The sequence below is a fragment of the Acanthaster planci genome, linkage group LG15 (assembly GCF_054643075.1).
Source record: "Acanthaster planci isolate LZ-2023a linkage group LG15, COTS_SCS, whole genome shotgun sequence".
Lineage (NCBI taxonomy): Eukaryota > Metazoa > Echinodermata > Asteroidea > Valvatida > Acanthasteridae > Acanthaster > Acanthaster planci.
In genome coordinates, this window is record NC_141791.1 from 10,149,213 (window position 1) to 10,173,860 (window position 24,648).

Genomic DNA, 24,648 nt, shown 5'->3' on the forward strand with positions numbered 1-24,648 from the left:
AGTCATGTAAGTGTGACTAAGTAATATCTGAATATAGACCGATGGTGCCTGCTAAGTCACATGACCCATACCGTACTGGGTATAAAACATTAACAAACATGGCGTCCTCCCATAACAAAGTACACTGTGTATTACAATTGTCGTTTACCAAAAATTAGAGCAAAAAATTTAATGCGACATTAAAAAAATAACCCCAAGACAGTAGATACAATGTAATCCCAAGACAGAACTCAGAGACTGTCCTTCAACTCAGAATTCCCTTCACTTTTGTATTTGGAGACAAACTCAGTTCCCTAAAAGAGAGAACATTTGGCTCCTTAAAGGGGACTTTCTTCCAAGTGGGCTTAACTAAAGACCAAAGTAAAATACCCTTTGAAATAGTGAAAGAAGTTTAAAATAAGGTTATCTGAGACAGAAAGGTGCACCTTGAAGGTTTATATTAAACACATTGATTGCAGCTATCCTTTGAACTGTTTCAGACATCAACAATTAAGACTTGGTTCGCCAAGAGAATGAAATTTCTTGAAGTTATTCCTTGTTGGATTAATAAGTGAAATTTGACACAGTTCAAGTACATGTATTCCAGCTCTTGTTCTCTTGGTGAAGGGCATCTATTTTTAGGAGAAAACTGGAAAACAGAGTCAATCGCATGTCAGTTAAATTAGAGAAAGTTAAGTTTATACATTTTGACCATTTTTTGTTTTCATGATGACGTTCACTGTACATGTACAAAGGCCAAATGTTCTAAACTGTTGACGTACATGTTATAAACGAAGAGGAGCATACATGTACATGTACATTGTAACTGCAGGGTTGCAGTTGGCAAATTTTACACACGTACACAGTGTGTACATGTACATATGGTGCTGAATGTACTACTGCACACAGTTTGTTTGGTTAGTTGCTCAGGGTTACAGGTGACATTAGTACACATAAATTGAGTGCTTGGCAACAACAGTAGCTAAGAGCTGGCAACCATTTTCCTTGTACATGTCAGATCACACCGTGCAAGTCCAACGGATCATGGAAGCTGGTTGTCGGCCGGAGGACTGGCTTGTGTACCTTCAGCGCCTTGAGAAAGACCCTCACCTCTCAGACACGACCAACAGATATAGGTCACTCTGCAGTGTGTACAATGGTGCCCTCAAACACATTGCTCTAGACAAGAACAAGACCAATCCAGCCTATGCACAGATCTGTATCAATTTTGCCAAACTCAAAATGTAAGTACGTGTACATGTATGTATACTGTTTAAGCTTGTCTTCAAAATGTTGCATTATAGCAATCAAACTGTCGGTGGTTGAAATGTGGTGTAAAGTGTTTAGACAGTTACAGGGACTGATGCTTGAAATGTCTAAGAAATGTATACATTGTACTCATTTATTTCTGGTAAACTGTTTACATACATAAATGCAAAAGCAGAAACAAAATGTGCTTTTACTGAAAGTAAATAAAAGAAACAAAGAAGGAGGGAAACTTATTTGGGCCTTATTGCTTTGCCCATGCCTTCACCTGCCTTCAAGTTGTACTCTTTAACACCTTGAATGCTTTAACAATAGAAGTTTACAACCAAACACCGGTAATCAAATTAATTTGCCCTTTTTATATCATTGATTTTCACTCTCATATATTCAAATTTCAGAATAACCATTCTAATACGGGATAACCGGTCTAATATCCAAGTGTTGAAATAATTTTGCCAGCCTCTTGAATAAGGAAAACCAGCTTTTCTTGGGAGAATGGCATTGCTTGTACAAACAGTACAATTAACTTGTTCACTGCATTGAGGATATCTGTACAGAGCTAGTTCATGTGCATGTACTGTGCATGTTGTTTTTGCAGGACCCATGATCCAGATGATGCTCGCATGTTTTTCAAGTATGCAAGAGCCAACATAAAGACCTTAGCTATTGTCCATGTGGAGGCTGCCCAGTTTGAGCTTGATCAAGGTAATAACGACACAGCTTTACTTTGAAATACAGGTATCAACAAATGAACATTGGCGGGTCAGCAAAGGAATAGCCCTGCCGTCATGTTGTGAATGTGAAATTATGACAGGCTGACACACATAGATGTAGGTCTGTTTTAGTTCTGAATATCCAGATTAGTTTTCCATTAGAAAACATGTATTTGATGACTAGGAACATAATGCTTGGAGTGGCTTTGCATGCTGGATATGAAAAGATCCATGGTCTTTGACATAGTCTTAGCCAGCTCTGCATTCATTTGTGTCTACATTAATTTTGTGCATAATTAAAAGAGAATGAATGATGGGAAATGCCTGTGCCATTCATTTATTTATTCATTCTGGTTTTTAATAAAATAAAACCATGTGACCAAATATGAAGTTCACTCCAGAAACTTAAACACTTTGGTGTACAATAAAAGAGACGACACACAATTGGACCGTAAAGAATTAAAATCTATAAATCAAACATTTAGAATATTTAAGTTAAAACTTTACACCTCAAAGATAAAAAAATAAATGTATTCAGAACAAACACGTGCCTAGAATAAAAAAGGAGAACCTGATTGTGAGAGTTCATTATTGAGAGCTTGAATCATTATCAGCACTGGCGGATCTTTGTATCTTTGTATTCTGATTCTGGGGTTTTGTCATTGTCTGGGTAAAAGGTTGCGGTGTCTGCTGGGTATTAGAAGAGACTTTGCAAAGTTCAAGACAAGGGTTTCTCTTGAAAATGAGTCAGTGAAGCACCACCAGAGGGGACACACTTGTAACATCATTGCCGTTACTGAACTGCCCAATACATGTAGCTGATAACGCTGTTAAAGTGATGTACATGTACAGTAGGCCCGTGTGTTTATATGCATATGCATGACCTCTCTACCATCTCGGTTTTTATCATGTTCAGGCATCCAGCATGTAATCCTCTTTTGCAAAGCAGAGAGATTGTAACTGTAATAGTTGAGAAATGATGTGTTTATGGATTCTTCAATGTCATCTAATATGGCAATCTCTTTGGCAAGTCTTGACTCAATTTGCCCTCCTAATTCTAGGCAACAGGGACAAGTGCCTGGACATTCTGAAAAAAGCCAAGAATCTGAAGTCAGAACCAGAGCACATGATAGACACAGCCATTCAACGGTTCAACATGACTCTGACTTGTCTGCAAAGTGATGAGAAAAATGATACAAGGCACAAAGGGGACCATGGACATGGGAATAGAAGTGGCTTGAAACCTCCTTTAGGACCAACTACATGTACAAGGTACAGTGTAAAAACATTTGACTACAGAAATATATGCTGTCAGCTCCAAGTGTCTACACTATAAGAGTAGTTATTGTTATCCATATATTGGATAAGAACTTATTGTTTTGAGATGAAATTTTACTGGAATTGTGAAAATAAGATCTAAGGAGTTCAACTTAGGTCCAAAAATACCATAGTTCTGCTTCCAGCTTCCTGACTGACCCTAATGTTTGGCGCAATCCTAAAAATTTTATTGGCAAGTTAAAAAAAGTCCTGTTGTTTTCTGTCTCTCAGCCACTGTTTTATGTCTAAGACATTTGCATTGATACATGTACATGTATGCTTGCCTACTTAGACTCGCATATTTTGAGAAGAGACCTAGCTGTTTTCACTAGTTCCCTTCATGGTTGGGTGTTGTAGTGATGAAAACATGCGCAGTAATGCTCAATGTTGTGAAGCAATGCTGTACTGGTTCTCGCCATGCCATTGCCAAAGAATGCACAATGGCAATGTGACAGCCAGTCTATGCATCCTCGCCAAGTACATGTACATGTAGAGTCATTGAACTACCGCTACATGCTCACATATGCTGCTGTAAAAACATTAAAAGAGCAAGAAAATTTCTGCAAGTTAGTTCACAGACCTTGATCTCTTACCTGTGTATTTTCCAATGTACATGTACAGTACATGAACTAAATTTGAGGGTGTATTCTTTGTACTTGAAGTGAGCATTTTTTCCACAAAATTTCCTGCCACAAGAGGACAAGTTTCATTGCCCGCCCTCCGATACTTGGAGTTTGCTTGCTAAAATGTTAGCCAGTTTCCCATCATTATTAGCATTCTACATGACCTGAATGCTCCATTATTTTTAAGAACCAGTTAGTACGTAGATTAGGGCAAGTTTTTTTTTTCAGTGTCTGTGGAAATGCTTTAATACGTGTAGCTCTCAAAGTACTCATGGAAACTAGTCTAAGGAAAAATTTACCTACATGTACATGTATAACTGAATACCCCATTCAATCAGTACCAAAAAATGGCTAAAACTGACCTGTCAACTTTTATTTTGAGAGGCATGTGATCAGATGTAGAACTATTTTTTTGGCTTTAATAGTCATTTTTGTGAGATCATTTGGATTGTAAATGTACATGTACATTGATTTGTTTATCATAAATAGTAATATACATGAAACTCAGTGAGCAAATTTGAAAAAATATTTTCAAAGTAGGTCAAAGATACCGGTACTTCTGCACCTGGATGTAAATACTTCTTGCTGGATTTGCACATTTTTGTTTCAAGCCATTCAGGATTGCATCCATGTTCATAGATGTTTGTGGTTTGCTGTTGAAAAATTTAGGGTCCAAGAAATACTACAGACATTTCTCTGAAGTGCTGTGGTTTAATGTTTAGTGGTAATAGAAGGTTTATTTTATTTTCCACTGACATTCTCTAGAGGGGAAGAAGTGGGCGAGTCAACCTTTGGCATAGCTACAAGGCAGAATTATATGAAGCATGCTGCTACAACATGGTTCTGCCAAGGGCTGCCCCCATGCAGCCCATACCTATAAGCAGTATTGATTTTCTGGAGGGAAGAAAACCGTTGCACCCTGCCCCAGCCCCTTGGCAACTTTACTCACACGTGACCTTGACCAGGAATCGAACCTACATGTACATGTTGATCACCTGTGTATGATACATTATGTTGTTTACATGCTATGAATTTGTCACATTCTCACTAATTTTTTTTCTCATTAGAGTTATAGCAATCAGGCCGACTTCCCTTGAAAACACAAAGCCACAGATTGGAGCGTTACATCCGTTATCCAAACTCCTCACACCATCTCACACCAATAGTCAACCCAGCAGCCAAGCTTGCAGACACCAGAGTCAAACTGCAGATTGTGTTCAGTCTCATCAGGGTCAACCTAAGCCAAATGTTTGTGGTCCAGGGGAAACACCAGTCATTCATGATTACGTTGATACAACTGTCAGCTTTGGGAGATCAGGAGGAAGGTAAATGGCATCTTGAAACAATACTTCATACATGTACATGTTTGCACTGGTATATTATAAGTTAAAGCCAATATTTCTATCCAACAATCTTGTGTTAACTATTCTTGAGCAGTAAAGTTACAGTCAGACTGTCTTTTCTTGTTAATACATGTACATGTGTAGGTAATGGCATTGGCAGCATTGCTGTCTTTTCACCCTGAATACAAATCATTTTTTGCCAGTGGTGGTAATACATAATTGTGTAATGTTACCGCACCACAAACTGAAATTTGTTGTGCACAAATTCAATGCATGTAATTCCAATTTCAGGTGTTCCAAAACTATTTTCCTTTCACTTCCAAGTGCAACAATCGATGTTAAAATTTGTGTGATCACCAGTTGGTGTCACACAGTGTTATTGAATTGACACGATACGTCTCTTAGTTTTAGTGACTCTCTGAGTTGACCTGTTGAAGTTGAATCTCACTTGGGAATAGAATGAATAACGCTCTTGTCTGGTTCTGTGCCAGGTAACTGGGTACCTACAACCTGACTGTTTATTAGGGGTATCCAATTCTGTGTTTTTGATTTTTGTGAATATTACGTGGATTGATTACTTGCTGATAATTGTCGGAAAAAATCTGAATAAAACATGTTTTGAATTCATTGTGGAAGAACCAATCAAAGCACAGGCATCAAGTGCTACTTGGCAGGCAATTTGTTTGAAGCTTGCAAGTGCTGCACAGGCCAGTTACTGCAGGCCGGCCAGCTTGGGCTAAATTAGCTATGTTTAGTACTGCCTGTTTGGCGATGGTGCAGCCAACCTGTCATTTTGCATCATTGCTAGCCTTAATGTGTGACTGCATGTACATGGTCAGCAAACGGCCTACTCATGTTCACCATGTAGGCCATTCGCTGACTGATGCCTGCTCAGTGAACATCACTATAATGTTGCCCCAATAATAAATGAGAGTCAATGTCAGATTTGATATATTTTAAGATGTATTTCACACTCAGAAACTTGCGATTTTATTCACTTACATGTAGTCTCTTCATGAATAAAATGGAATTCAGTTAAGTTGCAAACTACGGGTAGACCCATACAATTTTAGTTGCCAGACACACAGTGCAGTGCTCACAGCAGCAACTTGGCCGCGTAGTGAGTGGGGATGTGCTATCAAATATTTTACTTCGGGATTTTTTTGTTATAATTTTAATAATAATCACAAGAATCTGGGTACCCTCCTGTTACAGGAATTGGGTACCCAGTTCCTGTATTACCTTTTTGTCTATTTGTCATGACTGAATGTTCAAAACATTGACATTTATTCATTGTTTGTCATATCTTTATGTAGAAAACAGTTACATGTGTACATGTATCATTTACAGTTTTATTGACTGTGAACCGGTATGCTAGTGTACTGGTGTAATCCAAGTAGACACCATTACCATACATGGCACTATGCACTCATGTACATGTCACATGCATTTTGAAATTTAAGGTGTGCATGCACGTTGGCAACCTACAGTTGAAGCTGGGCATTTTTGACTGAAATTTGGTATTCCATGCCACTGCAGTAATGGATTCCTACCAGGTCATTTGTCAACACATTAGTTGAGAAATTACACACATCAAACTTCTTTTTGAATGTAGACATGTATGTACTGTGTTCATACAAATTAACACTCTTTTGTTTTATTTATGCAAATTCTCTGTTTTGTTAGGAAACGGTCAAGTGGAGCAAGCAGCTCAGATGACGGCGACACGATCCCTTGGCTGTTTGATAAGCCAAGGGAGGCAGCATCTCGCCCTGTTGCCCCCTCTGGGCAGGGAATGTCACAGAGTGCATCCAAGCTGAAGAGAGGTGACATTTATACACCAGATTGTAAAGGTCTGCCTGTGTGTTTCAGTGTGGGAGAAGCCTCGAGAAGAAAGAACAGGTACGTGTACATGAACATGTAAGAAAGTAGTTTCACTAGACATACATGTATTATACATATAACTGCGTATATAATAATCACTATTTATGCCCTGATAAAAACCATATTTTTCCCATATTGTGCTCATGCCACACGTCTGTTTTACAATGTACAGGCCAGTTCGTATTTAACGTGAATGGGAAAGCAAAGCAAATTAAACATCTAGAAACATTATCAGTGAAATTGCGCAGCCCATACCTTGAACTGCCCATGCCTTGAACAGCCTGTGCCTTGAGCAGCCCATGCCTTGAACAGCCCATGCCTTGAACAGCCCATGCCTTGAACAGCCCATGCCTTGAACAGCCCATGCCTTGAACAGCCTGTGCCTTGAACAGCCCGTGCCTTGAACAGCCCATGCCTTGAACTGCCCATGCCTTGAACAGCCTGTGCCTTGAACTGTCCATGCCATGAACAGCCCATGCCTTGAACAGCCCATGCCTTGAACAGCCCATGCCTTGAACAGCCTGTGCCTTGAGCAGCCCATACCTTGAACAGCCTGTGCCTTGAACTGCCCATGCCTTGAGCAGCCCATGCCATGAACAGCCCATGCCTTGAGCAGCCCATGTCTTGAACAGCCCATGCCTTGAGCAGCCCATGCCTTGAACAGCCCATGCCTTGAACAGCCCATGCCTTGAACAGCCTGTGCCTTGAGCAGCCCATACCTTGAACAGCCCATGCCTTGAGCAGCCCATACCTTGAACAGCCTGTGCCTTGAACTGCCCATGCCTTGAGCAGCCCATGCCATGAACAGCCCATGCCTTGAGCAGCCCATGCCATGAACAGCCCATGCCATGAACTACCCATGCCATGAACAGCCCATGCCTTGAACAGCCTGTGCCTTGAACTGCCCATACCTTGAACTGCCCATGCCTTGAACATCCTGTGCCCTGATTAGCCCATACCTTGAACTGCTCATGCCTTGAACAGCCCACGCCTTGAACTGCCGATGCACTAAACAACCCAATGTAATTTTTCAATGCAGCCCTTAGAAATACAATGTCATTATTTACTTTGTAATTTTAAGGCCTTTCGGGGGGTTTCTAGTCCATATTTTGGTTTTGAGGTTTCAGTCAATTGCAACTTGCTTCGTTTATCACCAGGATCAGTAACATTACAGGTACGTTTATTTTGTTTGTTAACATGTTTGCAACACTATGCTTTTGTTCTTCTTTTAAAGACCCAATTATGGCCAAGCACAGAGAGTGAAACGTGCAGCACTGAAGCTACCAGAGGTCACCCCATCTAACCCGGATGACAGTGATGATGACTTTCCGTTTCCTGACATCGAGCCACTGGAGAAAATCTCCCCACCAAGCAATGACAAGGCTGATGCAAGACATGAGAGGCTTACAGCAATTATTGAATCCCCAAGGCAGGCTAGTAATGACTCTGGTGTTGCTATGATGGCAACACCCTCCACCGAGCAGCAACAACCTCCCAGCCTGTCAAGAAACTACAGTAATGCAGACACTCTACAATTGAACACCCCCTCTCAACAAGATGGCAAGTCCCAGACTGGTCAAAGAATTGAAAGTGGTCTTTCAAGTTTCCAAAAGCAAGATAAAGGGAAACCACAAGACAAAGGCAGTGTGAATCAGGAAACACCACGTCAGCCAAAAGGGTAATCTGTTAACTGGATTAAGACATGCTGATAGTTATTCAAATCATTTCAATACAAGTTACAACCGACAAATAAGTCAATTTGTTTCTTTTCGGCTTAAGAATATCTACACTTCTCATGTTAACCACTTTGCACCACAGGATGTGTAAGCCATAAGAATTATCTTTGACAGTTTCATGGGGAAGGTGTGAAGATGTTCTGGTAATTTATATAAGTAGAAAAGAACACACACAGCCTCACACTCCGGCAGTTCCCATGGGCTTGGTGCAGTCAAAGTGTTGAACTATATGCAGTTGGTACAAGTTGTGTGCTGTACCCAGTCTTTGCATGTAAGGGCTTGTTATCACAGCAAATATTACTCTATTGCGATGCCTTTGGAGTGTTGAAAAGACTGTTATTCACTCATCTTGTACAAATGACCCTAAGAGTCAATATTTGTGGTGTCCTCAGAAAAGTGGCCTTGGTATCTTGACATTTGAAAACTCAAGATTGTTTGTCCAGAACAATGCTGTGTGCCTAGGGCTGGTTCTAGTTCGCTCTGAGCAAGAACAAAAGAGGGCGTAGTTTCATAGCGAAGATGGTACTTTGGTTGGAACTCAACGCGTATGTGCGTAGGACTCGCTGACTGCGACCAATTTCCGTTGAGCGTATGGTTTTTGCATGAGCTCTTGGTGCGTACACGAACCCTGTTGAGAAACTTCCCACCAGCCTGTCTCTTCTTTGAGGATGAGGGTGCACTTCAACCAGTGGCGGATACCCTATTCAGTATGATATCCTGATTCTCAGGAGATGCTTGCTTGTTAGTCATTCACCGGCATGCCCAGTTGTTTATTAACGTTGATGCCCTGTTCATATTTCAGTGTCAAGTCCCATCCTTCAGCTGTGCAGTCTTCATATCAACCCCGTCCCACAGAAAATGGAGCAAGCCATCTCCATCTCTTCCATCAGTCTGGAAACAATCGGCAGATGGTAAGAATCATGCCTATCAATGTACACAAAATCAGTTGTCAGTCTAAAGCTTATTGCCCAATTGTACCTTATATTGACATACCGTCCATCAGAGATATTGGATTTAAAGAAAGTTACTGTTACAGTTGTTTTCATAATCATTCTTTGTTTCCGAATATATATTCTTTCCCTTTCATACAGTATTTTTTTTTCTAAATCTAAAGAATAGTTGCTTTGATTAACCCATTCACGGCGGGATTATTTTAACCGCAACTGCTGGGCTGTGGTATGCCCTAAACGGAGGGCTTTGTCCATCAGCAGGCCCCATTGAACCAGCAGCTGCATGGTGAATAGACTGTATGACTGTATGTGTGGTATTCACTAATCCTCACACAATGGTACGGTAGTAGCAGTCCTCCGTAGCGAAGGGGTTAATTTGAAATTTTGAATTTTGCATCAGAGTAATAATATTAAGTTTTGCCTTTCCCCTACTTACCGGTAGTGTTATGGAGCACTGCCTTCCCAGTCAAAGGTCACAACTATGACATTTGTGACCCGCTCCAGGAAAAGGTGATATAAGTTGCAAAAAAAAAATCCAGTTATATACATCACTTGAAAGCCCACAATAGAAGCTTTCATTTGGTATATGATAGAGATCTGTAGCCTTTCCTTTTCCGGAGTTATGACACATTTGCATATTAATTAGTTCCAGGCAATTGAAATTGCAAAACCGAGAAAACAGGCTTTGAAATATCTGGCTCTGATGTGGGTTGTAGGCATTTAAATCTTACTTAGCAACCAACATGCTCTTGTGTTACAACCACCCTCAAAATTCGCACAAGGACTAAGGAATTAGTATTTTCAATGATTTTGTCGGAAAAAAGGAATTTTTGAATCCGACGTTGAGCGGGTCATTGCTCGTAAATGCATGGTGCGACTTATATCGCCTTTTCCTGGAGTGGGTCACATTTTTCTTATTAGTGCTGGTAGACCGCTTGAGAACCAATACTTTATAATGTGACGTTGTTAAATGTTGATGCTTGCTTAGTTGATTCGAAAATTCCTAAAGAATCACATTGAATTGAAATGTTTTTGTAATCTTGAAACAGTTAAACCCTTGTTTTCAAGTGAAAAACTTGCACAACCTTGTTTTGGGTATCTTTTTTGTCCGACAGTATGATGTTTTTATCAGTGATTTCATTTTCCTTTGTTTATTATGGAGTCAGTCACTTTCCTCATACATGTATATGTATGCTGTGGGTTATTATCATATTTAATTTATTTCACTGGATTCAAACAAGCCAGCTGCGTGAGTGATGAGACGCCAGCACTTCAAAGCACAAGGTCATTGGCTTTGAGTCCTACCTGTGTGAGTTTGTGAATCTCTTCACAAGCCCTCTGACAGTACTGAGTAACAGTGTTTACCTACAATGTACATTTGTACATCATTCAACATGCACGTTGGTGAAGAACAAAATAAGTCTCAATGTCATATGTTACATGTTAAATACATTTGAGTAGACAGTCCGAGAAAAATCCGATGAGATGATGGTAGCCAACAACTGGAAATCAACAGTCAGAGTGATGCATTCTGTTTACTGTATACATTTCATTTTTAAAGGAAAAAGGCTTAAGCTTAGGAATACAAGTACAGTGTACTTTGATCAAAGGGCACACCTGTACATTTAAGACAAAGTACTGTTATACGGCAATAGAGAATACCAATTGACACTGTGATATCCCTGAAATGATGCATATTTTCTTTGCAAGATTACACCAAGAGCTGCATCCCAGCCAGTGCAGAGAAAGGATGTAATTACTGTCAATAATGTTACCTACACCATCCTCCGTGTCATTGGCAAAGGTGGATCATCTAAGGTAAGCATTCCACATTCCAGAGACTGCACAAGACCTGCATGTATTCATTAAAGCAGATTAAAATTCAGTGACCTTTTTTCTCAACTTGGCCATTGCAGTTCAATAAGCCCATGGAGTTCTACTCATTCCTGAAAGTAATTAAACCGATGGGCCCATTGTTGGGTTATTTTTCTAATGCCGTTATTTGAAAAACCACTTTGTGAAAATTAATGCTTCCCTTCATAAGAGAATGGACAAAAACCTCTGAAGATCAATAATGTCAAACATTCTACAACAGAACCTTGAAAAAAATGACACCAATTTTAATAAAGATAGACCAACTAAGTTGAAAAGTAAAAATAGATGACGCATAAATGCTAGAAAGTAATACTGGATTTCCTTTTGATCTGAACAGACTGCTTGCATCTGTTTTCATGAAACCTTACAAATATTTCAATTTTATTACATTAAAACTGTTCAATTAATTAATAAATTAATCCATCAAAAATACATATACTGTACTTGTAAACAGGTGGTCCTGCAGTGCAATGTGGTTTAGTTCTGTTACTTCCAAATCTGTTAAAAAACAGAGTCTCTTTTGGTAAAATACTGATATGAAAGTGATATTTAACTCTAAAACCAATAACAATGCAGTGAATGTGACTGAATTGTTCTACATGTACATGTATATTCCGATTACTGGAACTCAACTGTAGCCAACACTTAACACAGGTTCATAGCCCATTTTTCTAAGTTGTTACTTCTATTAATAAGCATGGAAAAACAGAAAAATTGTTTGTCTCGTGACAGGTTGATGCTAGACATGCCAGAGTACCAATAGCCAAGTGTTGTTGGCTCTGGGTTAGCATGATTCCACCATTCAATCAATGTGTGTGTGGGAGGGGGTCTGGTTTGGGTTGGCTAGTGGTACTTTCCTTGCCTTCCATCATGGTGACCTGAGGATTGAATCTCGACTAATTTGGTATATGAATTGGGTTTCCAGTCGCTACCTGATTCCTTGGGTTTTCCCTGAAATACATGTTCAGGGTTTTCCTCCCACATTGTGCATATACATGTACACTGTACATTGTGTACCAGTGTAGGGCTTCCCATATAGGATGTACCTCACACACATGTACAGGTGTGTGTGTACATTGTTGGTGTTACCATAGAGAGAACAGATCACAAAGGGTCTTTCCCTGTTCTTGGTGATCAATATGCTCTCCTTGGTGGTAAGTGCCAGTGTTCTGTCTATAGTGATATGTTGTGGGAACAGTTGGAAACACAATGCCCTCTCCTGTATGGTATTATTGTTATATATTTCTGGTAATGACACCAAGGATTCCTCAAAAGCGCCCTCGGCGCTGTAGCTCGCAAGCCTGAAGAAACCTGTAGAGAGGAGACAATGAGAAGCAGTTACCGTTTTAGAGGTGGGAGGAAAACCCCAGAGGAATATTCTGGGTAAAACCCATGGAATCAGGTAGGGACTCAAAACCCAATCCACATGTGGACCGGGCCGGGATTCGAACCCAGGCCACAGAGGTGGAAGGCGAGGAAAGAGCCACTGCGTCAACCTGACTCCTCAATAGCAAGTAGCAATAGTATAGCAAACACAACTGTGTGTTTTTGCACGACCTCCAGTGTACTTCATTTTTAGCATGCACAGTTGAAATACCATTCTGGCCCATAAGTCTTTGTACATGTACATTGATCCAGGGCTAGCTTCATTGATGAATGTTGATGCCTGGGTCAAGAAATTTTAACTTTGCTCGTGTGCAGAGGTACATTAATTGAAACTTGACTTTTAGGTAGTTTCAAGACAGACGCCAGGTTGAAGCTTTTAATGGTTGTGCTTAAGACTTCAACCAGGCTCACTGTGTCTTTTGAGCCTCCCAATGTACACTTGACCATACCAACTCTGACAAAAAGTATCCCCTCTTCAGCAAAGAAATATCAATTTTGTGAAGACTTTATTTCAATAGCACTTGCTTAGCACCAAGTGAGCATGAACCTGCGCACACGTACAGTAAAGTTGCTCTAAAGGACTATTGTTGCTGCAGATATGTAAAGACACACCATCTGTTGTACCTGAATATAGCAGATAATCATATGCAAAGCTTGGAATTTCTAGTTTCTCTATGTACATGTAACTTGTTTGAACGTCTCCTTTAGTAATTTCTGCAGATACTTTGATCTTCATAAAGGTATTAAAATGGGACTTCATCATTCTTTAACATTCCTGTAACCAGTGGAGTAATATTTTTTAAAGGTGAGGTGTGTGGTCAGTAAGCTATTATTTCATTTGTTTGCAGGTGTATCAGGCGTTCAGTGAGGATAAAAAGAAAGTTCTAGCAATTAAATATGTCAAGTTGGACTGTGCTGATGACATGACGATACAAGGTTACATCAATGAGATCACACTGCTTCAAAAATTACGCTATAGTGAAAACATCATACACCTCTACGACTTGTAAGTTCAGCTGTTAGGCATAGATGGCCTGATGTTGTAAGGAGGGTTCCAGCCAGGCATAAAATACAGTAGCACATTGGGCTGATATGCTGTGGAAAAACTCTGACATACTTTCAATCCCTCAATATGCAATCCATATGCTTCAGTTTTTCTAGGGGAAAGGTTGTTAATACCGGTATTTTACCTTAAATTTAAGGAGACCAGAAAGTCAGAGAGCTGAAAATTTATTAGAAAATCACCGACGACCAATGACCAAAAAGTGTGCTGAAATCAAACAAAAGTTCCACAATGGGACTTATAGTAAATGTATGTACTTGCACATATATATGCATAAGTTTCACTGTAAAGAAATCACATACAGCAGGCACTGTAATCATTTCCACCCTGTCCCTGAAAATGGTTGTAGCAAGAGTAGACAGGCTGGAAGAGAGACTACAACTAAGGATTCTACATGTATGGCTGCGATGGCTTGGCAGTGCTGGTAATGTGGTACACATCCAAACTTTTAAGTAGCGTCGCATTGAAACTATCCAACTTAATGGCAAAGTTTACAAAACTTGGTCTACCTCACTCTGTATGATGTATTTTCTGTACTTGTGCATTTATTTCAATGTTTATTTTAGAATCCTTCGTAGTGGTCCATAAGGGCAATTTTCTTAAAAGCTTAATTAAAAGGCTGTTGCCAGCACACTCATTTGCTGGCCAGTACGTGGCAGCCCATCTGTGCACAGTCATGTTGCAATTGTGGTTTCCGCCCATGTTTTTATGTTCCTGCTGGATGCATTCTCATGTATGTGTGGAACAGAACATTTTCCTCATTGTTTTGGGATCATTCTCTCTCACTTTTTTTTGTTATTTTATGGCTGAACTTGTTGTAGTTTAACACAAACGTTCTCTTTTACACAGTACAGCCAATAACCCTATGATAAAATAAGCTTGGAATGGGGGTAATTTCTTTTTCTCATGATTGCCATGTGACAAAAGCGGTAGATCACAGCACAAAAGTTCAGACAGTGATAGAAAATTGTCAACATTATTTCAATTTTTAACTGAGCATGCCTGTTCATGGACTGTATATGGAGAACGTTGTGTTAAACCCCAAGAAAAGGTTCAGACATGTCAGACTGTAGTTTTTCCAAAGTAATATGACGAAAGCGGTGTACATTTATTAGCTCGTTATTTCGTGTGTTTTGTGTCATGACCCAAAGGTCAAATTACATGTGGTCATGACATGATGAACATCTAAAAATTGATATGGTACTCACTGCTACAAGCTCGGTGGTCCATTGGTTAAAACTAGGAAGCAGTAGGTCTTGGGTTCAAGTCCCACCCGAGTAAGCTCAGTGGTCGAGTGGTTAAAACTAAGAAGCAGGAGGTCTTGGGTTCAAGTCCCACCTGAGTAAGCTCGGTGGTCCAGTGGTTAAAACTAGGAAGCAGGAGGTCTTGGGTTCAAGTCCCACCTGAGTAAGCTTGTAAATATTTTTCACAAACTTGTCGACAAACTCTGAATATACAGTGTAATGAACAGTTGTCAATGTAAGGGCAAAGCACATTAATAAAGTTTAACATCACCCCGATGCAAATTACACCTTGGAACAGTTTGTAGTAGTCACTGGTACAACATCTGATCTGAATCGGACAGGCCAGCTAACCCCAGTAAGCTCGGTGGTTGAGTGGTTAAGATGTTTGCACTAGTCGTCTGCACTAGTAAGCAGGCAATCGTGGACTGGAGTCCCACCTGAGTAAGCTAATGAAGTTTTTGCAAGCCCTCGGACAAACACTGAGTATGCAGTATTATGAACATACATATATACCTCGGTTCAAGGGCAGAACCCCGTTATTGAGTGAAAAGAGAATATATTGAAAATTGTGAACAAATCATCAGCAGTAGGCGTCTCAGAGAAATAAGCCCAGCGTGCATGCATTGCAAGTGGATAACTTACAAATGAATACAGAGACTGTGAAAATGCAAGTTCATAATTTGTATCATGAATTATACCTAAGGTGATAATCCCCTCAGTGTTGTGGTACATACTGACAAATCTGCTGTGAAGAGAAGTGTTGTTACACCCCAGTGGTACCCTGAAAAGTTCCCCAGTGGTACCCTGAAACGTTCCCCAGTGGTACCCTGAAAAGTTCCCCTACAGAACTCTTGGTTTCTACCTTTACACATTTAGATTTCTTGCAACAACCTGTTGTATTTGGTTTGTTTCAGTGAAATCACTGATTCCCACATCTATCTGGTCATGGAATGTGGATCTATTGATCTGGCAACTTTCTTGAGTAAACACAAGAAGATTGATCCTCGGGACATGAAGTTCTACTGGAGAGGGATGTTAAATGCAGTGGATGTGGTGCACCAAGCAGGTATGTACAGTTTAGAGGCTGTGTGGTACAAGTACAGTAGGTGCAGATGACTTGATTAAGGATTAATCTCACAACTTGTGTCGTGGACATGTAAATAGATGGTCAATTGTCATAGCTGTTGTAACTGAAGAACTTGCCAGAATTCTTGGCTGAATTCAATACATGTACTGTACTTTGGTGTGTTTTCATTGTGTACATTGCAGTAACTAACTGCTGTGAATGTCTGAGTTGGCATGTTAACATTTCCAACAACAGGGGTTGGGAGTTGTTTTCAAAATGTGGCTACTATCTATTGTAAAGAGCTCTCATAAGATGACTCGGAAACACAAATGAATTTTCCACTCACTCCAAAATGTAGTCCCTGTTGTTTTGTGTTCCACTCAGTTTTCCTGTTGGGGTTAAACTGCCCAGCTAGACGCATATGACAAGTATCATTTATAAATGGGTCATTCCTTGAGGTTGGGGCACAATTTGTGACGGTGTCCATTGTTACATGGGTTCCGTAAAAATGAACAACTATTTCCCTGCATGTGGATTCCAAATTGACATTGTTATACATCTTGCAAGGCTGAATACAGAGGTGTGTGTTATTTTTACAGAGTAAATGACCTACTCTACAGGTCATGACAGACGGTAGAAGTTACCCATGTAACAAGGACACCGTCACAAACTGTGCCCCAACCTCAAGGAATGACCCAAATCTATCAGTTTCCACCATGCACAGACACAGTCATAGGTACAACATTGAGAACCGTTACTTATCAAGATCACTGTCAAGTACTTTTACAGTTGTACTTAAATGCATGTGTACATGTACATCAGTACATGGGCATAGGCATTCTGAAGAGATATTGGTCACTTCATTCTTCATAATGGCATTTTGGAAGCAGTATGCTTGTTCAGTCGAACGCAGATAAGAAAAGCGCTGTTAATACAAAGTCATTTAAATCTCAAGTTTGTTTTTCTTTGTTTTTCTATTACTGATAATTATAACAAGGTAATGTGTAAAGTCCTAAGGCCCTTGTTATGACAGTGTCTCATTGCACATACTGTTGTTTGCATACACTGTACATGTATATGTACAGTCTACATGTACTTGAACATATATATTATGGTTTTGTACTGCAGTTAAGGTGACCTCAAACTATTACATTCTTTTGTATTATTTCATGAGTATTGTTGTAATACCTTCTTTTGGTCAGGAATTGTACATAGTGATTTAAAACCAGCCAACTTCCTGTTTGTTGAGGGCACTCTCAAGCTGATTGACTTCGGCATTGCCAATGCCATTCAAAGTGACAAGACAAGTGTGGTCAGGGAGTCTCAAGTAGGGACACTGAATTACATGTCACCTGAGGCCATTCAGGACACATCACCCTCACCTCAGGTTGATGCCAATGGACACAGACGGCCTAAGCTCAAGGTAAGCATCAATTTCTTTGTTGAATTGGAGTAGACCGATTGCACCTGCTAAATCGCGTGAGCTATAGTGGGTATCAGCCCCATAGCAATGTGTGTTTTGAGTGTTGTGAACAAGCAATACAGCCAAGATATGGTAAAGTACGCTGCACATCAGTAGTCCGAGTGCGGTACCTACTGTCCACTTTAATTTTGGTCAATGATACTTATGAAACACTTTGCTTTGGTGGACACTGTGTTTGTTGGTATCCAATACTTACTAAAAGGTCTCATGAATGTGCAATCGGTCTATTGAAAATACCTCACTGGTGTTGTCAGAAATACACACAGTGTTATAGAGTAGTGCATGTACAAAAAAGAGGTATTTAATATAGTATTTAACCTTAAAATATATGTACATGTAGCTGTGTTATTTCTGACCATCTCATAGCCTGGGCAACTCCCCCCTTCCAAGAATTTGGTCATACCATGCCACATTTAAAAAAACAGTTCCATGCATGTACATGTAAAACACTCCTTACCAGTTCAAATAGAGTTTCAACCTCAAATCAGACCATGGTTTTGTTGTTAGGGTACTTTGAAGTTGGAGGCCACACACGTGCCAGCCTGTATGCATTGAGCATGGCAGTGGAAAGGTACATACATTTTTGGCTAACCTGTCTCAGAAAATTGGCACTGTGCATATGTTCACTTTTTTCAAAATTTGGATCAAATGGCTGCGGAAGTTATGGGACCGAAAAACTAAAGGCTCGGCTTGATTTTGCCCCCTTGCTCAGCTCGTCAGGGTTATGTAAACATTTTACAATTTTTCCCCCTATTTTTTGCAGATTCCAAGGGCAGACTACTGAAACCTCAATTTATAATCTTGGCAACACTAATCTGTTCAACATGAAATCATAATTATTTCATTGGCAAAGGATAGGAATATCCAAAGAATATAGCATCCAGAATAGCCTGAAGGAGAAAATTTGGCATTCTCAAATGGGACACCAAACTAGAGCCAGGTTGAAATTGTTTATTTGAACGTTCATTACTAGAAACATCTTGTACAACATGTACATGTATGTAAGTGGTAACCTGGCAGAATAATTCTACAGGGTAATATTTGTATGTTACATGTATTTGTGAATATCAATCAGATGATTTGCAAATTTCCAGATACATGTATATTCATACAGTCATTTGGCTTCAAAGTGCCTTGCATTTATTGAAATATACACGCATGTAGTGTTCAAGGGAAGCCCTGTTTATTATATTGAATTGGTTTGTCCACTTATCAATCAGATGGTTTAATGAGATATTTTTAGTTACATTTTGCTTTCAATTTAATTTTCTGAGATACCAAATTTGTTTCTCATCAATTTTAAGTACATGTGCACATTTGATAAATATACTGCTATCTTTACTGGTAGCAGCATGCACAATAAAACTTGAAATATAACTCTACACGTACATGGACATGTAGAGATGTACATGTACATACTGGTATCACTGTTCAGACATACATGTAATTGCATGTAGTGTTTAAATTCCCATTTCTGAAAGTGACTTGGTAAACACAGACCAGCTTACGTTCAAAGGCAAATGATGAACTTACTGAAGTTACATCCGCATTTGAATGAATGCTCAAAACTCTTAACACATGTGGATTGCCTTTAAAGGGTCTGCAAAAGGAAATTTGTACAGCCGTCCTCACAAATGCATCTTTTTGTTTCAGTTATTTTCTCATTTTGTTGGGCTGTTATATGAAACTTCTGGTGCTGTTGTGGTTTTTATGGTAACAAACCATGTTCTTAAGAAAAAACCTGCTGAAATTTTTGACATTTTGCTCTTCTGAAATAAGACTTTTGCGAGTTAAATTTGAATAGAAATAATAACTGGTACACTTAGTTTCTTTCATGTGAACATTACAAATTGGATTCTCAGCACTAAAGACACTGATGCTATTCTTTTGCTATGTTGCTATGCTGTTGCCTCATGATTCGGGGAAGCTTTTGCTTAGTTACATATATGTACAGTATATAAGATGCACCTTGCACCAATAAACTATTTTCATTGGATAAAAAGGACTCAATAGTGGTCTAGGTAAAAGAATAAAAACAGGTCTTTAGTCTAGGGAATTTAAATTGTTATGTTTATGTACAGTCGGTTAACTCGGTGTACTGGTTAACTTGCAAAAGGCTTATCCCTTTTTGTTGATAATTTAGTTTGTTTCAGTACATGGCAAAAAACCAACAAGCAACCCTTTCTCAGAAATGTTTTCAGTGAATGAATTTGGGGCTTGTAACTTGAACAGAAAAACCTTTCAACTGGAAAGTTTCTCCCCAGAATATCAACACTGCCCTCTGTTGTCCAGATAAGCTTGGTCAATCTTAGAAAAAATGTTGGAATGGGCCTTTTCAATGCACTTTACAAAAGAATATATTTTCACTGATTGGTACATGTAATGCGCATACAGTAGCTCAGTCCAACGCAGATAAGACCACTCTCCGCACCAGGTCATGTTGATAGGGTCTGCTCATTTTACATCACAGTTGTGTTTTTTTCCTACAAATGACTGCTGAAACTATGGCTGCTGGCCATCAGTACAAATGTGAAAGAATAATGCACAAGGTGTTCAAAATTCCAAACAGCTATCAGAAGGCCAGAGAATAATAAGTGCATTTACTAAATACTAAATAACAATACAACCCTCTTTAAAATAAAATTAAACCAAGCAAAGGATGATTTCTGCATACTTTGCCACCCATACTTGTAGGTCAAATAGGAGTGGGCTATAACGGACAATTTTAGGTCCCACATCTTTGTTCTGCTTTGTTTTCCAAAATAACAAGGTAATTTGTAAAGTTCCAAAGATCTTGCTATAACAGTGTTCACTGCTCATGTACATGTATTTGTAATGTACTAAGAGTTCACATGTACAGTAGATAACACAAATGCAATTTTTAATTCCAATCCATGAAAGAGAATGACATGAATAAAAGCAATAATAATATGAAAGGAAGAGGCCCCACTTTGATTATGATTTATTATAAACAGCGTCACTTGGATTTTTTTCAGTGAAGGCTGATGAATTTTCTTGATTCGGCTGTAAAAACTTATGGTGCACGTGTATACAAAATGGTTCATATACACATGTACATGTACGGTTACACATGTATAGTACATGTATGTCTCTCTGCCATTCCTGAATATTTTGCATGCATTTCTTTGTCTTTGAAACTCAAAAATCTGCTCTATAAAAGTACCCTACATGTGCAGTACACTGGTATACTCGGTACAGGTACATGTACCGGTACATGTCATGCACTGAGTTTTTCAGACATGGTTTGCCGATTCTTTCTATCATGCCAGTAGCACACACATAGACCCTGCCCTGCCAATTTATTCCCTCATTGTAGAGATTATCTGGATTTGTTTTCATATCAAACACCAATTGTTCAAAGCACAAAGAAGGTGTACAGCAACAGTATTCTATTTGAAGCTTCCATCGTTGACTTTATATATAGCATTTCACCCTTCTACCTTGTTGACATTAACTCAAAAGATATTAATTTCTATTGGATGTGCAGTTCTGTTGTTTGGCTCCTGTGCATGTTAAATAAAGGTTACGTCTGGTCATTATTTGCCTGCAGGAAAGTTCCATGTCATCTGATATCTACTCACAAAATCCCAAGACCGTGTCAACAAGCCACCCACATTTAAGACTGCCCAGTTGTAAAAATAAAGCCATGTTTACATTGGTACTCCTTAATTTCTAAACAGCCCAATAACCTGACGTTGACCATTTTGCTGAATGCAGGAAGACCATTATAGCTACATGTAGGGGTTGATGGAAGCACTCCTCTGAGTACAGTTTCTTTTGAAGGGGCTCATCTCATTATCCACACACAGATCAGTCACAGTAGATGGGAAGGAAATTGAAAGTCAGTTCAAATTTCACCATAAGACATGGAACGCAATTCTAAGTATTCATGCCCTTTATAGATTTGACGAAAGTCTCCCTGAAATTAAATTGTAAAGAATTACCCTTTGAGTCCACAAAAATATTGTCAATATGGAGGCAAAAATGGCAGGCTATTGTCTGGCTGTAACTATTGTAGCTAAAGACTTTGGGAAGTATTTCAGGTGGAGAGTGTGCCTAGTGATCATTTTACTTTTGTCCTCTGCTGCTATTCGGATAGTTTTCAGGATTTCAAGTGAAAGGTCTGCTGACCAATTTTCTTAGAGCATCCCCTGGGGGGATATCTTGTTTCAGTTGTCTTTTCACATCGCAGACTACGGTCTACTGTCAGACTCAGCAATGTAATCAGCTTACTGATTGGTCAGCTGGGAAATAATGCCAGATGGGGGTACCATGTTTGTGAAAATGTTGGGATATTGTAAACAGTCTCACCAATATCAAGTGATGATTGTTTCATAAAGAGGAAGAGGGAATGAAGAAATCCTGGATGATGTTCATTTCACATATTTCTAGTGTCTTTCTCTACAACCACCCGGTGTGTCTTTCAAAACAACTGAAGTTTTTATAAAATTTGAAACCTCAGTGTACCCAACCAGCTGTATTCTTGCTCTCTTTGCAGATTAATTGTAAGAGTGATGTGTGGTCTCTTGGCTGTATCTTCTATTACATGGTGTATGGCCGGACACCATTTCAACATATCACGCACAGCTTGATGAAACTTCAAGCCATTTGTGATCCTAGGTAATGTACACTGGTACAAGCACATACTGCACATGCACTAAATATTTGCTATTGTTTTTTGAAGGATGTGTTCTACAATCTTGACCAATGCTACCCCATTGAGGCCAATGTTATAATAAAATGGTTTATTCTTGAAAATGGGAGTCCAAGTCAGCCGTCCCCCCAATTAATCTGGTGTGTATTTCTCTTTTGATTTTATTGGGACAGGCATGTGATTGAATTCCCTCCTGTAGATAATCCACATCTTCTTGACCTTCTCAAGAAATGCTTGGTCAGAGATGCTCGGGAACGACCCTCCATTGAAGAACTCCGAAAGCATCCTTACTTTGCATCAGAATTACTCGCCGTGCAAGGTGAGTACATTTACATGTGCATGTACATGGAGTACCAGCAGTCCAAGACCAATCATTGAGAAATGTCATCATGCATTCAATGCTTGGGCAACTCAATATGAAAGGTGCATGTACCACGTATGTTTTCTTCCTCAACTTAGTTTAGCTTATTGTTCAGGGTCGTACACTTGAACACCAGTGAGCTTTTGCGATGGATACAAGATGTCTGATGGATTATTCAATGATTTTACATAATCAAATATGCAGTAGCCATTTTCAAGCAGTGAAATTCCTTTATTTCCTCTTTTTGTTTAAAAAAATAATGATTCCTGCAATGGGGTTTTCACAAGAATATGAAACATATAAATATGAAGCCAGCAGTGAACTTAAGGCCATCGTGATGGTCAGTAGCTTGCATAAGTTTTTAAAGCCAGATTCACAAACTTAAAATCTGGTTCGCTGTGATTTTATTCTGTTACAGCAAGTCATTGCCTAACCGAAAGTCCAGTTGATGTACGAATAGTGTACAATTTAGTAGGGTTTAATGGTGAATTTCGTGTTTAGTATATATCGAGGATTGATACTTGTTTCCAATAACGATGTGTCATTACAAACATCCATTGCAAATATGTGGGGTATGTCTTCAGAAAAACTACCCCTACAAGAAATATTTCCAACAGTTCATGTTGCACTCTGTTGGCAACACACGGTGCGGCGTTTCCGTGTGAGACTTCGGCATGCATGAGTATCGAACACTGGCTATGGCTCTTCGCCACTGCCTCTTTTGATCAAAATTTGAAGCCTTTAGTCGTAGAAGACAGGACCATACAGGACCTGTCATGCGCCGTCCCATACAATCCCATATGTATTAACTAAATTGATACACCGGCAGTGCTGGATGAACATACGTGGTGGAGGTATTATGAGATTGTGAATTAATGATAACAGTCTTCGAGGTAATGGTCTAGTTACATATACATGTATGTGGTGTTAGTATGCACTATTCATTTGTTTTATCTTGCATGAAATTCTTTCTGGTTGTAGAACGAAGGCTTGCTGCAGTGTGCATGGGTGTAGTATCTCAGAAATTTGAAGTACATGTAAGCTCAGGGGATTAAAGGGGATTTATAATCTACACTTCAGGGCCTGCTTACACTGTATATACATACATGTGCTTGTATCGGTATGTTCACAAATATGCTGTCACAGAGTTTTGTCTGGTAGTAACTGCCAAACACAATTGGTTTCTATGGGACTGTTTACACTGAAAACAAACAGCACAAATGAGAGCAATGAACTACAATGTTTAGAAATCTGAGCTACATTGTATTTGTCATTGTGGCCAATCAGGGCTCTTGATAGTTAAGATGTCATGCTCCACAGAAAGAAATGATTGAGTGTGCTGGTACTTTTCTTTGTTTTAGAGGAACCAAGCAAACCCAACTTGACAGAGGAACACCTGAAGAGTTTAATATCTCAGCTGAGTCATGCACAGATAAATTCACCAACCAGTATCACAGCAGTGTCCAAGGTAATCAAAATAAATTCATAAAAATGTTGCTCTTCATAGAATTCAGTCAGAGTGAAACTCATGTTACCTGAAGGTGCCTGTTTTAATATCATGGCTTTTCATTTCCGAGTGACGCATTTTTTGTCTGAAGACTAATCAACAGTGTTTGACTATTTTCAAGAGTTTTGGCCCAATGCAGTTTTTTCTTTAATGGCCTTAACTATGGAAACTTGTGAC

General features: G+C 39.3%; 1 protein-coding gene across 1 annotated transcript in view; it reads left to right on the forward strand.

Moving 5' to 3' along the window:
* LOC110983316 (dual specificity protein kinase TTK-like) overlaps positions 1-24,648 on the forward strand; it is a 98,038-nt gene that overhangs the window by 2,163 nt on the left and 71,227 nt on the right. Inside the window, exons 2-15 of the mRNA XM_087146384.1 lie at positions 998-1,223; positions 1,844-1,950; positions 3,020-3,230; positions 4,966-5,223; positions 6,928-7,143; positions 8,360-8,803; positions 9,664-9,772; positions 11,522-11,629; positions 13,921-14,078; positions 16,294-16,445; positions 17,648-17,868; positions 22,448-22,569; positions 22,777-22,922; positions 24,326-24,432. Of these exons, the coding sequence (XP_087002510.1) occupies positions 998-1,223; positions 1,844-1,950; positions 3,020-3,230; positions 4,966-5,223; positions 6,928-7,143; positions 8,360-8,803; positions 9,664-9,772; positions 11,522-11,629; positions 13,921-14,078; positions 16,294-16,445; positions 17,648-17,868; positions 22,448-22,569; positions 22,777-22,922; positions 24,326-24,432 (2,585 nt within the window). The remainder of the gene's footprint in view (positions 1-997; positions 1,224-1,843; positions 1,951-3,019; positions 3,231-4,965; positions 5,224-6,927; positions 7,144-8,359; positions 8,804-9,663; positions 9,773-11,521; positions 11,630-13,920; positions 14,079-16,293; positions 16,446-17,647; positions 17,869-22,447; positions 22,570-22,776; positions 22,923-24,325; positions 24,433-24,648) is intronic.